At 37.0% G+C, this 15,680-nt stretch overlaps 1 protein-coding gene across 1 annotated transcript; it reads left to right on the top strand.

Moving 5' to 3' along the window:
* Positions 1-2,541: 2,541 nt before the first annotated feature.
* LOC148740404 (uncharacterized) lies at positions 2,542-15,680 on the top strand. Its single transcript, XM_088750446.1, has 11 exons — positions 2,542-3,738; positions 4,911-5,317; positions 6,227-6,935; positions 7,625-7,721; positions 8,222-8,471; positions 8,991-9,791; positions 10,285-11,461; positions 11,652-11,747; positions 13,930-14,186; positions 14,660-14,927; positions 15,252-15,680. The coding sequence occupies exons 1-11, from the start codon at positions 2,547-2,549 to the stop codon at positions 15,254-15,256; spliced, it is 5,259 nt and encodes a 1,752-aa protein (XP_088606572.1). The 5' UTR covers positions 2,542-2,546; the 3' UTR covers positions 15,257-15,680.

Here is a 15,680-nt window from a genome sequence, read left to right as displayed (position 1 = left end):
AGCTTGCCAGGATACATTGTCCATGCTGAATCATTGTCGGTTTTTAGGAGTAGACTTAAAATTTATTTGAATATTTACTGAATATTTATTGAATCTCTAGCCTTTAAATTTTATCTTTTGTATGTTTTTAGTAAGGGAAATTGTTTTTATACAGGGCTAACCTCGCGATTTTCACGATTTTCCCTTTTCAGGATGTATTTTTTACATTTGCGTTCTAGCTTCCTTAATAAATGTTATGTTATGTTATGTTATGTTATAAATACTTGCGTTTAATCATTGGGCGTCCCAGATCCGAATACTTTGGTAAATTACACTCCACGGTTCAAAATTTTTTTTGACGTAACCTGTTTGAATTGATGTTGTTAATCTCATTGATTTCCATGGTATTTGCCTGATTTCAACATGAAGATGTTTGGTTTGAATGGTCGAGCGCAAGCATACAGTTGATATTCAGTAATTTCTCAGATGCATGATCACATGATTTGGAATAACCTCTAGCACAAGTGAGCTATTTAAAGACTAAGAAATTGAGCTCCCCCTATGCGTTCGTGGAAATCGAAATCTTCTAAAAATTAGGGAAAGCTCTTTAAATATCACTCCCATTTTATTGAGAAATTGCTGGATTACATGAAGGGCAAAAAAATACGATTGCTTTGTTTTTTTTTTAGAAACCTTTGAACTAGATATTTTTTAATAGTTTCCTAGTTTTCAAAATTTGTTTTTCTTTTTTTTTATATATATAGTTGGTGTGATACCCCTCAAGGTTTTACCAACTTTAATAAAATTATATAGATGTAGATGAACTCAGATATTTGTTATTCGCTAACAATCTTTCTTGATAAAACAGAGAAACCACAGCATACGTGTAATATGCATTTTAAGCCAAAAAATTTCAGTTCCAGTATTTGGCCAGTTGTCTCTTGTTTATGAAAACAACAAATACTTCCCTGAACCTTTATACTCAATGGCTTTGATTATTACAGTTTAGACTCACCATAACAAATCTGACTAGTTGAGTGCATTCATTCAATATTCAATAGTGTGAAGTTCACGCAATAAAATGCACACCTGATTAGCTCGAAATTAACCACTTTCATGCGGACTCAATTAGTATCAAAGTAGTCTACTAACTAAACCCATCCTTAAATCTACTTGTCAATGTGTGGTTGCATGACATGTGATAAGCATTGTGATGTAAATCGAACCTAGCTTGAGAGTCAGGGAGTGTCTACTACAAGCCAAACAGCTAGATTGTGGGAAGAGATACAGAGTTTGGGACAACTAGGTCCAGACAATTCTAGCCATGCAGTCATAATGGATGGAAAAAAAGACTTTTGAAATGTAGAATTCTATAAGGAAATTGAGTGAAGGTTTCTCTTGATTTAAGTCAAAAATATGTGTGACAGTTTAGGCTGCCACAATAGCTCAGTTGAATAATGTGGAGCAAGATTTTTGACTATTTTGTAAAATTGGCTTATATGTATGTAGTTCTCTCCTGATACTGAGTGGCTTCCAAGCAAGTTCATCATGTACCTTTGTGAAGCTGGTTCCCTTCTTAGTTATACTTTAAACATAAACAAAAAATTATTATCAGTTTTCTTACTCTTTGTAATTAAATTGTTTATTGCATCAACCACATCATTACATGACATAATGTGTACAACAACTTTTGCTGACTTAGATCTCATGCAAGATGTATCATAAATTGAAAATTGTTGTCTCAAAAGCATCATGCTGGGTGACAAACTCTTCAAAAAAAGAAAAAAAAAAAGAATTAAAAAGCAAAAAAAAATTAAACACAAAAAGGCTCTTATTCTGTTTTTTTCGTATTCCAAAGAATAACTTATGTCAGAGAGAAGGACTTATGAAATCAGTTTCTGTTAAAGAATCAGGATCATCTTCTGAGTAATTTCTGTGTCAATTGGAAATGAAAACATTATTAACAGGGGATAAATTGAAGTGACAGGTCTGGAAATAGCTACTTGGTTTGAATATTTTCAGCTTGGAAATCATTCATGTTTTGGTTTATATTACAACTGTTTAAGGTTATCACGTCCAAACATAACCAACCATAGATTTGCACTAATGATTTCTTTCCTGTTAGATATTAACCTTTACAATAAAAGTAATCTTCATGTTGTTTTTAAAGAGTCAGGAGAACTCAGTTTTAAAATTTAAGTATTTTCTTGTTCGTAATAGCCTTGTTGTTAACATGTATAACGCAAGCAGTTTATTTTTTGACAAAAAAAATTGTACAGTGAGACTTAAGTCAAAATGTCTGACATGAAAATAAATAACTAGAGCTCTTACAAATAAGCAGTGTTTACTCAGAGTGTTTAAAAGAACACTGAAGGGTGGATGGCTTCCAAAGATTGTACTTAGAGGAATAAAATATAAGTCATTAGTTTGGTTTAGTAGAAGTTAAATTATAAACCTCATTTTTTCCATTTTTGGTTCAATGATTATAATGCCAAAGCAAGTTAGTTTAAGTTACTCACCTTTAATGACAGCTTTTATTTTTGTTGTGACAGTTTCCCATGAATGAAATGGAATTTCTTTCTCAAGAAGAGTTAAGAAGAAAGATGTTAACATCTTTGGGAGGAAAGAGTTTAAAACTCAGTGGCGAAAGTTTGCATGAATTGCCTGCAGCTTTGTTTGAATTGACTGAGTTGGAAGAACTTAACCTGTTAGAGAATGAACTTACAACAATACCTGAAAGTATCAGAAAACTAAACAATCTTGTGGTACTTGATATGAGTACAAACCAGCTGTCTATATTCCCTACAAGTTTGACACAGCTGAAAAAACTCAGAGAGCTGGACATCTCATTTAACAATCTAACCACCATCCCTGATGGTATTGGGGAGATGGTGGAGCTGAAGAGACTGCAGCTGAATGGCAACCAGTTGACTGTGTTGAGTCCAGCTATAAAACAGCTGAAGAAACTCAGACTGCTGGACATCTCACATAACAATCTAACCAGCATCCCTGATGGTATTGGGGAGATGGTGGAGCTGGAGGACCTGGACCTGAATCACAACCAGTTGACTGTGTTGAGTCCAGCTATAAAACAGCTGAAAAAACTCAGATGGCTGAACATCTCACATAACAATCTAACCACCATCCCTGATGGTATTGGGGAGATGGTAAAGCTGGAGATACTGGGACTGAGTTACAACCAGTTGACTGTGTTGAGTCCAGCTATAAAACAGCTGAAAAAACTCAGATGGCTGAGCATCTCACATAACAATCTAACCATCCTCCCTGATGCTATTGGGGAGATGGTGGAGCTGGAGGACCAGGACCTGAATCACAACCAGTTGACTGTGTTGAGTCCAGCTATAAAACAGCTGAAGAAACTCAGATGGCTGAACATCTCACATAACAATCTAAACATCATCCCTGATGGTATTGGGGAGATGGTGGAGCTGGAGGTACTGTGGCTGAGTGGCATTCAGTTGACTGTGTTGAGTCCAGCTATAAAACAGCTGAAGAAACTCACAGTGCTGGACATCTCACATAACAAACTAACTAGCATCCCTGATGGTATTGGGGAGATGGTGGAGCTGAGGAGACTGGAGCTGAATAACAACCAGTTGACTGTGTTGAGTCCAGCTATAAAACAGCTGAGGAAACTCAGATATTTGGATGTGAGAGGGAATCCTTTTACAGTTGAAGGAATAAGAAGTGTTATGGAGCTAAAGGATAAGATTCTTGAGGTGTATTCAGTTGTCCCAGGTGAGTAAAGGAAATTCCTCTTCACATTAATGTTGTTACATGTGCATTATTTACTAAATTGGTTCTAATGGTTGACTTGCAAGTGGTTATGCTGCTTATTACTGATAATTACAGGCAGCTGACAATAGTTTTATAATAAATCGTGAGAAGAATAATGAAGTAAATGCTGTCACAGTTATACTGTATGATCGAACAAAGGTTGCATCACTTTAGAAATACATGACATTTGTACTGGAAGTTTTAGTTATATTTTGAAAGGTTTATTTTAACGAATTGGCTGACATTGAAATTTAAGTTGAACTACAGTGTACTATAATTTGAGAGGGAATTGAGGAGTGATTAAGTTTATTACAAATCATTTTACAGTAAGGGATTATTGTAAGTTGTAATTTTTTCTTTCTAGTAGTTGATTGGAATTTAAGAAGTTTATTGCAAATTATTTCACAGTTGTAGGAATTGCTGTTGTAATTTTTGCTTTCTGTTTATTTGATTTTAATTTTAAAAGGAAGAATTAAGTTTATTACAAATCATTTCTCATCCAGGAATGTAGTACTGTAAGTTGTAACTCCATAATTTTTGCTTTATTTTATTGGAAGTTATTAGGAATGTAACAACATTTAGCTTATCATACAGAATTTATGGACTGATATGATTTTAAAACGAGAGTTTAGGTTATTGAGAATAAAACTTTTGTCTTAACTGGTCAGGAGTAATTCTGATAATTGTTACACCATAATTTATGCTGTCCTTGTAATATTTTAGAATCTATCAATTGCTACGTTATGGGAATGTGATTTTTCTTTCTGTTTTCCAAACACCATTTGGCAGAATCGACATCAATTATTGCCTTTGTTTAGTTTGATCAGTCACGTTAAAATCAATTTACTCTTAATGTTTCATTTCATTGAGTCAGTTTATAATAGTCATTGTGTATGTGTTTACCTAACTCAACAATGCAAAGATTTTTACATGTATATACTAGCATAGTTTCTAACTTTATGCATGAAGGACATGTAATTAAATTGACTTAATTATCAGGCCTTTTTCAGATTGTGTTTGAAACTTTTGAAAACAGAAATTGCTTTTCCTTTAGGGTTTTTATAATAATTGCAACTTCTTCTGATTAGCCTTTTTCCTTTGGCTCAATCATGATGACTTTTCAATTTAATTAGACCATGTGGATAGACAAAGAGCACAGTTGGCTTATGAAGAGGCTTTAAAAGATGGATATGTACAAGTTTACCGTGGTCGTGTTATACTGGTTGGTCAGGATCGCGCCGGTAAAACCAGTCTGAAGAAGAGTCTTTTAGGCCTTCCATTTGACCCTAAAGAACAGAGTACTGAGGGGATTGAAGTGGATCCTTCAAAGTGTGAAATTGATGTTGACCAAGCTGTCAAGAACTGGCAGTTGACCAGGGAGAGTAAGCCAGGACTGGTTGAATGTTCAAAAGATGTAGCAAAGATTGTGGTTGGCAGAATGTGTGGAGCAGATATTTCTCAATTTTTAAAGGAAGAGAGAACCGAAGAAGGAGAACTGAAATTAGAAGATGAAGTTGAAGGTGTTTTCAAGTCAAAGCAGGTTTGAGAGTTTAAAAAAAATGCTGAGAATTTTATAAAAGGAGGAGAAGGGAGGAAAGCAGCCGAATTAGCCTTTTGAGAAATATTTGTTTTTAAAGAGAATGAATAGGATTACAACTTGCTATTTTTTAAAATTATTTTCTCTACGAAAATTCTAAATTTCTTACATTTAGAATTGTGTCTGAAACAGTCTCAATTTCTCTTTGATGTTTTCACAAAAGTTTAGATGAGACTAAATTTTATTTAGACATCAGGTAAAAAAGATTTTCAAGTAATTTTTGTTTAAACATCTTGAATGAAGGCATACATGCAAAAATTTTACCACAAAAATGAGCGGTATCTTTTGATTTTTCCAATCTTCAATTGCTTTTCCAGTGGTGTCTTCTCTTAACTTAAAGGAAACTTGAGATTTTTTCCTCCAATTATGTATAAATTTTTAGTCGTAATTATTTTTTATTCTCTGATGTAATGTTTTCATAACTCTTGTTACATTTTGGCCATAAAATGAATGTATGTTATGCTAATGCTTATGTAACTTCAGTCTCAACAAACATTTCTTGGTCTAAGTTGACTATCTCCAGGGTGGGAGGATTTGCTCTTCAATGTCTTAATCTATATGCAGTAAAGTTTCTCTCTGTCTAAGGGCTCTTAAACTTGAGATGTCAGCCTCAGAACTCTTTACAGTAGCCAATTTACATCTTCAACTCAGTTGGTAAACCAAGTTATCTTGTTATACCCCCCTCACTAAAGCAGTACAACAATTTTTTATAAAATTGCCCCCTTAAAATTATTCTAGACTGAGGTGATCATAATAATTTACAATTTAGCAGCCTGTTCATAATGTCAAGTTTTGAATACATAATTATATATACTTAAGTGAGCATGATAGTTTATTTAATTCTCCATTCAGGTTGAGGAGAATGAAGGTTTCAGAGATATTCTGCCAAACAGTGGCAATGAATATTCTACTGAATGTAAAGATGAAAACGTGCAAGCTGAGCCTGATATGATGATTGATGTTTCTCAACCACCTGATACTGTGAAGCATGTTCATCAGTGGTTGGAGTATGCTCAGGGGAAACCTACTGAAAGTGCTTTACTCACAGAGGAACCGTATGTTACAATGGACTTGTGGGACTTTGCAGGGCAGCACTTGTACTATGCTAGCCATCCGATCTTCTTATCACAGCGGGCTCTCTACATATTGGTGCACAATCTCAGCAAGCCTTTGGATGCCCCAGCTGAGCCCTGCGTGAGACAAGGGAGAAACGATGTGAAATTGGAAAACCCTAACAATGAAACAAACATGCAGAATTTGCTCTCATGGTTGGCTACAGTACATAGTGTTGCTTTGGGAACCGATGAAACAGATGATGATGCACAACACAAGCTGCCCTACCTCTGTCCCCCAGTGCTCATTGTTGGTACACATGCTGACAAACCAGTTGAAGACATTGCAGCAATAAAGAAACAAATTAAGGAGAGAATTTCTGGTATGGAATGTGAGAGACATGTGGTCAGGCCTCTATTCTGCATTGACAATACAAAATCACAGAGACTAAACTTGATTAAGAAATTTTTTCAGAAGAGTCGAAAGCAGAAAAAAACGAATGAAACGGGTAAGATGTTTGCCTTTATGTTGTATCCTTTGTTATATGTTTCTTAAGTAATTGATGACTGTATATATGCATTATTGACCCAAGTGTGAGGTCACAATGGCTGGATACTGACAAAAAGTTACAAACTTTGCAAGTCTCCTCCACACACTTTTTTCGATGCATGGGATCAAAGTGTGTGATCCCGAGTCCATCCTACTGGCTTGGGTAGCCAATCAGAACACAGGATTTTCTTCAATGGGTGCTGGACACACATGCAGTTATCTGACATTTATCAGTTTTAAAAACACTTTACAATTTGGTTGGCAAGCATTCATATTATCTGACTAGCATTCAGTGGTTGTGTTGTGTTTCAATAAAATTTTAAAAGACTCGTAGAATGAGTTAAGGCTTGTAGTGAAAGCAAGAAAGCAAGCTAGGTTTTCTTTCTTTTATTAGCTGCACTCTTCTTAGTTTAAGGCGGCACCATACCAGGTCCTATACTTTTTTGCTGACAGATCCATTAATTTCAAAGTTTGGAGTAAGGAACAGAGGCTTAAAATATTGGGATTTGAAGAGTTAATCATCTTAGCTATGTTGTCAGCTGTAAAATCTCTGCAATCACACAATTAAAATACAAATTATGCTCATTGTCAGCACATGTTTCTGTGTTGCTTAATACTTTGAATTCCTTTTCTAAATATATCCTGCAGGGCAAGAAGGAAAAGTAGATGGTATAAATGAATTACAGAACACAATCCTGGAGGTGTTGTGGCAGGAGCCTTATATGGGTGAGAAAATACCAGTCAGGTAAATGAAAAACGCAATTTATTTGGAATAACTCCGGTTCAAGCACTTCAGGATCAATAATTTATTCAAAATAGACGGCAATGAAATTTCTTTCAATATAATCGGCATATTCAGCATAACTCAACATGCATGAAAATGTATATCAATGCAAAACTATCTCACCTCCAGTACTTTAAAGTTCATCAAAACTCTTAAAACATCAGATCGTGCAAATACACAGCAGTCTATTCAGTACAGACCAAAAAACTCTAACCCTTGACATGGAGACAATGTTATGATTATAAAAGATTAGAAGATGTGATTGATATCTGAGAAGGCAGGGTTTTCTGAGTTGAGACGTTGTCGCAAAAAATAACCATGTTGATTATTCCTGAAAGTTGAAGACACCATACGGCCAAATATGAATGTACACTAGAAGAGTACAAATACATACACGACTGACTGAAATCAATACCTAATTTTATGCCATAATACATTCTAAGTAGTCTGTTTCCCTTTAGGTGGTTTTTGTTTGAAAAGGTGATTGAAGCTTTGGTGGCCAAACAGATTTATCACAGAAATCTGCAACAACTTGAGCACCATGCAAGAAAAGATTGTTTCATGGAAAATGGAAAAGAGTTTGAATCCATGATCAGTTTTTACCATGGCCTGGGGATGATAATCAAGCACCACAGTACAGTTGTACTGAAGGTTCAGTGGCTGATTGATCTGTTCAAGCAGCTGATAACCATACCACCTTTCAATAAACAGGTATATTTAAGTCAATTTCATTATAGAAAGGCTACCTTACTTGGAAAATGTTGTTCAATAATTTAGAACAACAGGAAACTAAGCATGATGTTTTTTCGAAGAAAGAAGTAACTAATGCAAAAACTGTGACTTTTTAAACTGTGAACATGTGTCTTTTTATTGTTTATTGTTATAATCCTATGATTTGTTGACCCCATTTCACCTACTTTTTGCTGCTTCTCAGGTCATATATTAATTTAGCCTTTTTGTTTACAATTAGAGACTTGGATTAACTTCTTACTGCTCGTAATAATTGTATTTAAAAAGTTGAATAGTTCTTTTCGCGTGTGCTAGGGGGCGTATTCACCTCTGAGCAACCCAAGATACAAATTTTCCCAGGTTTAATATCCGACCATTTCAGTAAATTGATGGAAATAAACTTTTTTTTCAGTTGTTTTACATGTATGTGGGAAATGTTCAAAAGGAACATTACGTAGCCTTCCCTTATCCAGAATTGCTGAATTTTTATACATTTTATAGAATCCCCTGAATGCTAAGTACTGGCAAGAACTTGAAGGAAGTGGCATCCTCAGCATGGAACATGTTGATCATGTGTTCTCCAGCTTTATTGGACAAGGAATCATCAAAGAAGACATCTTAGACCTGATGGAGCGATTTGGTTTGATCGCGAAGTTCTCAGTTTCCCCAACTGACGTAAAGTACTTTGTACCAGCTCAGCTGAAGTCATCACCTGATAAACTCTGTAAGATGAAACCGTCGTCAGCGGATCCCTGTCCATTGTATCTCCTGTTTGTCCATGGCTTTGTTCCTCATGGTCTCTTCTTACAACTCGTCTCACGATCCATTGGTTGGTGTTCAAAGACATGGCCCACGCATCAACCTACCCTGTACCAAAATGGAGCATGGTTCATCATTGGCAAAGATATTCATGATTTTGTCCTTATATGCAAAACAGGAGTTGTGAAGGTAATCTTGAGACAAAGAACACAGAGTCATCAGGTTGTAGGACAGAACTCCGCCGAACTAGCAAGTGTCGTTCGTGAATTTCTTGAAGACACCCTTCATAATCTGTCACAAGAGATGCCGTACCTGAGGGGACTACAGTATAGGCTGTGTGTTGCATGTCCTTACTGCCATCAAGGGGCAGAAGAACCAAGTCGTGCATGCTCAGACCACGTGAAAACCACGTGCACCCACGAGGACTGCTTCCACCTCATTGATGCAAATGAAGGCCGAGCGGAAATATGTAAAAGAGATATCGATGATAAAATACTTCCTCCCTGTGGATTGGGGAAATGGTTCTTGAAAAGAAGAAGGCAGGTATGATCGATGAAAAAGATTTTTCGAGTACAGATTTCTAGCCTCTGATTCATCTTTGGAAGTTCTCTCCTCCATTTTACTTGTTGAGAAAGGTAGCCGTAATAGTTTATATCCAGTTTCAAATATTAGTAAGAGAATCTCTATCACGATGAAATTATTTTTGAAGTTTATACTTTTCTGTCTTCCTTCGGTTAAGTATTGACCAACACATATTTATATCGTATATGTGCACGATCCTTCCCAGTAAAGCACTATTTAAGCAATAGTGAAAATCAGACCTGAAAAGAAAAAAAAAAAAAAAAAATTCAGGCCTGTACGGGATTCGAACCACTGACCTCTGCGATACTAGTGCAGCGCTCTACCAATTGAGCTAACAAGCCAACTGGGAGCAGGCCATCAAATTAATTCGACATAAACCCGTAGATGATAAATCAAACAACAATTATGAAACGTATATGTATTTCATATATATTTTTGTGTTGTTTGATTTGAGCCAATGAAGTCTGACGCGGCATTGAAGGTGACTCTCCTGGGCAGTGAGTGGAGTTCATCAATGGGAGGCTTGTCCACCATAAACCGACAGCTTGCCATTCTTTTCGCCAAACATCCGCAAGTGGACGTCACTCTCCTTGTTCCACAGTTTGCCTGTTCTGAAGAAGAGAGGAGAATGGCAACGAGTCACAATGTATCCTTGAGAGAGGCACAAAGACGCCCGGGTTATGCCGACTCCCTTGACTGGCTGAGTGCCCCACCAAGAGATCTGGCCATTGACATAGTACTGGGTCATGGAGCAAAGCTTGGTAAACAAGCTCAATTTATTAGAGAATCGCACTTTTGCACGTGGATACAGGTAGTGCACACTGCACCTGAAGAACTTGGAATGTACAAAGACTATCCTGAGGCCATTTCTAAAGGAAATGAGAAGAACAGAACTGAAGTGGAGTTGTGTAAGTTGGCAGATGCTGTGGTAGCAGTTGGACCAAAGTTGACAAAGGCTTACTCTTCCTACCTGCGCTCATGCGAGAAGCACCAAGATATAATTCAACTGACGCCGAGCACGTTCAGTGAGTTTTCTGACGTAAAACAAGCTGCAGTTGACATGGACAAGTTTAAGGTTCTAACGTTTGGCCGTGGTGATCTAGAGGACTTCAGCCTGAAGGGCTACGATATCTCTGCCAGAGCAATAGTTGAACTGAAAGACAGATCCTACCATCTGATCTTCGTGGGTGCAGCTGACGGTAAACAGGATGAGGCTGCAGCGAATTTACTGAAAAGTGGAATTGATAAAAGGAAGCTGACTGTGAGGAAGTTCGTGCAGAGTAAAGAGGAATTGAAAGAAACATTTTGTGAAGTTGATCTCTGCATGATGCCCTCTAGAACAGAAGGATTCGGCCTGACAGCACTAGAAGCTTTGTCTGCTGGTCTTCCCATTCTTGTCAGTGGCAACTCAGGATTTGGTGAAGCATTGTGCACTGTACCATCAGGCAAATCATTTGTTGTGGATTCTGAGGACCCTAAGGAGTGGGCAAAGGCAATTGCTGGTGTCCGAGCGAAGGAAAGATCAGACCGCCTCCATGAGATTCAGCAACTGAGGAGTTCCTATGAAGAGAAGTTCAGCTGGGAGAAACAGTGTGACATTCTTGTGGAGAAGATGTGGGACTTTGTTCGTGGTGAGAATATTTTGAATATCCTTCAAAAAGTGTTTTTGGGGACGACTCGGCTTTCAGTCCCTTGTAAAGCATCATGGAAAGCTGGGACCCTACAGATAAAAAAATATGTTTAACCTGAATAGTAATCAGTTGTTTTACCTCTTAATGATTGGTGTGATATTGAAAAAAGGTTTCTTTCTATCTTTTGTAGCTTCCAACAGACAAGACCTAAGATTCAGAACTCAGGAGGGCGAAGATGTGGATACGCCAACCGAACAACTAACAGTTGATTCATTACTGACTCCAAGTGAGTAACAAAATATTTATAACACATGGCAATTGACATCCCCAAAGAGTAACATACAGGTTTGAAGAAGATCCAACATTTCTCCTTTTCTTTTCTTTCAACTTCAGGCCTGCTACGCTTTTTGAAAATGGCACTTGTGATAATATTTTGCACTGCGGAAGAGACATATGTTATTTTTGTACCTCTACTTTCTCCGGTTATGATCCATAGACATGTATACACTAGTTTGATTTTCTTCTACTTTCTGATCTGGGCGGATGGCTTGGTGTAATTTTTGTTTTAGTCGATTGAAGTTTTTATTCCATTTCAGCAGAAAGCAAACATAAATTGCGTAAAACAGGAAGACTTGGGGCGTTTTTCTTTTTTGTTCTTTTTTAGTCGACTATTAGGATGGGGCAGAATATGCAAAGGTGTCACTCACTCAGATGTAAACAAATCGATTTAATAACGACTTTCCGAAATTAGACGGGAACACCTCTATTACATTTCCGAAGGAATGCTGCGACGTTAAAATTTAACTCGACTGACCTTTCTTCGGAGGAGTTTCGATGTTGATTAAAATACTCGTCGCAGTTAGCACATGTGTAACCGAGTCAAAGCTCTTTGAAAGACTAAAGGTGTAACTATGAGTGAAGACGCTTAATGCAATTGCTTTTCCGCGATCATCTTTAGCCATCATTTGGATTATTGTGGAATATTCCTCGCTGTTCGCCGGTATATTTTGTTTTTGACAAAGTGTCCAGACCACAATCGTTCTTAAATACAATTTCAAGCCTTCATTCTTCTCACTGCGAGCCGTCAGTATTTACATCTTTATATATCGCTAAAATGAGTAACCGGCGAATTTTTATAGGGGAAAACGAGGCGTTGTTTTCGTGACTGGCCAATTGTTTACTTTTCTGATGGTTTTACCTCTCATCTGTTTGGTAACTATGCAAACATTAATTCGTAAAAATCATTGTGTGTACACCCCTGAACGTTAAAAATATATCAAGTGGAAGGAACATTTTTGGTCTAAGTCCACATTTTTGTCAAAAAAATGAAAATATACACATATCGGTTTAAAAGGTGGAGAGTTTGTACCACATACAAAAGCTGTCTTTTTTTTTTTTCAGTACTGACATCTCGCGCGCGAAATGAGAAGACAATACGAAGGCTTGAAATTCTATTTGAGAATGATTGTGGCCGCTTTTTTAAAACCCGAATTCAGTGGCCACTTTATTAAAAAAAAAAAAAAAAGAAATATGCGAGGAAACGGGGAAGGAATATTCCGAAATAGTACAAATGATCGTGAAAGTGATTGCTAAGAGGCGATTGCGCGACACTCAAGTAAGTTGTAACATGATATATGTTATCATGTTTAAGACGAAATAACAGTTTTCAAAATTTCCAGTCTGCCTTCTGTACCCAATCTACAGTCTGCAGTCTGCAGTTTACACCCAGTCTGGAATCCGTACCTGGTTTACAGTCTGTATTTTGTACTGACCGATAGCTAAAATGTGAATTCTGACCATTCAACCAACATCACCCCAGCAGTTCAAAGAAATACAAGTAGTTTCAACTGTATCAGGGAGTTACCCATTGGAATTTAATTGTCTTCAAAACTCATTCCAACACGATGTATTCACGACTCATTCACAGTTTCCTTTGTTTTTTCCCGAAACGAAGCCCAAGTTGAAATGCTGTTGCTATCAAAACGTGTATTTGTACCGGCTATTCAGAGTGTAGTCGTTTTCCTACACAATAATAAAGTAATCATATATTAATGCGATTAATCCTTCATTTATACGAGGTCTAACCCTAACCGCGGTTTTCATTTAAATAAATGTCCTTCCACAAATTTAATATAGTTTAGAACGCGGTTTTGGCAAAAAACGGCTCAGTGAACTTTGTTTAAACAACCGGCGCTGGGGTTCTTTTTCCAGTTATGCAAATATGTCAGAGTGGAAACCTTGTCGTAAATTTTTCCTCATTGCATCTTCTCTCTTGACTTTTAGTATATTCGTTTGCAAATAAAAAGTCACAATTTATCATTTCAAGGCTCAGTAGCTGGACAATACACTGGTTGATTAGTGGTTGAAGCCCTTTTTTCCTTTTTTACCCCTAAACTTCTCTGTAAAGATGGGGAATTGTTTCGTTTCTTTCATGCTGTTAGATTAAAAAAACTTTTTGTCCCTTCTAGGTTCTTTTGACCGAATCATCCAGGGACTTAAGCAGATGCAACTTGATGCAAGCAAAGTTCAGAGCAGAACAGATCTATCATTGGGGCTGAGGAATATTGCATCAGACAAGGGCTTCACGATATCTGACAATCAAGGATTAGGAAATTGCATGTTCTATGCCTTGTCAGAACAACTGGAAATTGTTAAAGGAATCAAAATCACACATGGCACATTAAGACGAACCTTGGTTCAGTACCTCAGAAGTAATCCAAACCTAGTAAGCTGATGTTAATATGTCAAACAGAGTTTGTGACTTGCAGTTCTTTTTAAGGTTAAGTGTGAAAACGGGTCAACACCACCAGAGCATATCCCAGTGTTCACGGCATAATTTTATTATTCAAGAAGCTGCACACTGATGTTTGTTACAGTTGAATCATGTGTTACTTAATGTGGCCTCCGAAGTACCAGACTTTTACGGTTTTAGTCATTTGAATATTTTGGTGTAAAAAATGCCCTCTCCTAAACATCTATCAGATAACACTAAACAGAACTCCTGTTATTCTCTTAATGATGGATCTTTCCTGTTGTTTTTCTGCTGTTTGCGAATTGTTGCTGTTCTACAATAAATGCTAATTAAAGGTTGTCACGTACCATTCTTAAAAATATTACTCCATGACTCGTACTCCGCGCGCTCAAGTTCCTATCAACAATCCTCTTTAAGTTTGTTTCTTTAACTGATTTTTTTTACAGCCGAATGGAACAGATCTGTTTCACTTTGTCCATGGATATCAAACATGGACTGACTACTTGACACACATGGAACAAGATGGCGCTTGGGGTGATCACGTGATTCTGTGTGCCGCAGCAAACTGCTATGAAACGTGCATTCGTGTGGTCAGCAGTCTAACCCATAGCAATGATGTAATGATTACGCCACATTGTCCAGTTCACGAAAGCAAAGCACTTGTGCTGGGACATATTCATGAGGTGCACTATGTCAGCCTTCAACCCGCTCAAGGTACAGCTCATTACAGCACAGTTAGTAATTTTTAGGCTTAGTTTCATAACAGTGTATTTCGTTTAACGTGTTACATAGAATTATAAATCTTCCTCTTAACTCTTAGATGACAGTAAATTTAGGCTTTAACGTCAAGGCTTTTTCTCCATTTTCCTATCCATTCTCTTTCTTTGCATATTAACATACGTGATGACGGGGGTGGTTTTCATAAACTTCTTTCCAGTACTAATTAACGGTTAATCGCCCGCTAGATTGAAACGGCATTTCATGTAGTTTATTCTCCTTTGCTTTCTAATCGTTCTGTTGTGTTTGTCGGTTTTACAGGTTAAAAGACAGGCTATCTACACAGTCATTATACTCGGCCCAGACCTCTGTAAAAAAACCCGGCTGAGTGAAGATCTCTCCAAAAGTTTGCCGTGGGGCGAAAGAAGAAGCAAAGTCTTTTAGAAGTTTAAAAGTTTTCTTTTCAGAAGTAGTCTCTCTCGATAAATTGAGTAGTTGTCACGGTGCATATAATTCTCTAAAAACAGAAAATCCGGCATCAAGATAAGACAATTCACGGAAAAACGATTTGTTGTTACTGAATGCCCCAGAAAAAAATTTTAATTTCGGTGCGGTTTACACTGGAGGTGACCGTGGACGAGGTGGATGGTCAATTTGAAAACACGCAACTTGAACAATTCAGGCAGAATATTTTTGTTTCCATAAAGTGCGATAAAGCATTTGTAAATAAATTTCAATGTTTGAAGTGAA

Source organism: Stylophora pistillata, chromosome 2 (genome assembly GCF_964205215.1).
Source record: "Stylophora pistillata chromosome 2, jaStyPist1.2, whole genome shotgun sequence".
In the NCBI taxonomy this organism is placed as follows: Eukaryota; Metazoa; Cnidaria; class Anthozoa; order Scleractinia; family Pocilloporidae; genus Stylophora; species Stylophora pistillata.
Note: the sequence above shows the minus strand (reverse complement) of the source record. Positions and strands in the feature narration are given on the sequence as shown.

What these genes read in the sequence shown, in the direction of transcription:
- LOC148740404 (XM_088750446.1), top strand. Translation starts at nt 2,547, where the DNA reads ATGGAATTTCTTTCTCAAGAAGAGTTAAGAAGAAAGATGTTAACATCT. An exon ending in GATGTGGGACTTTGTTCGTG is followed by an intron (nt 11,462 to 11,651) that starts GTGAGAATATTT and finishes TATCTTTTGTAG; the next exon opens with CTTCCAACAGACAAGACCTA. An exon ending in TGATTCATTACTGACTCCAA is followed by an intron (nt 11,748 to 13,929) that starts GTGAGTAACAAA and finishes TGTCCCTTCTAG; the next exon opens with GTTCTTTTGACCGAATCATC.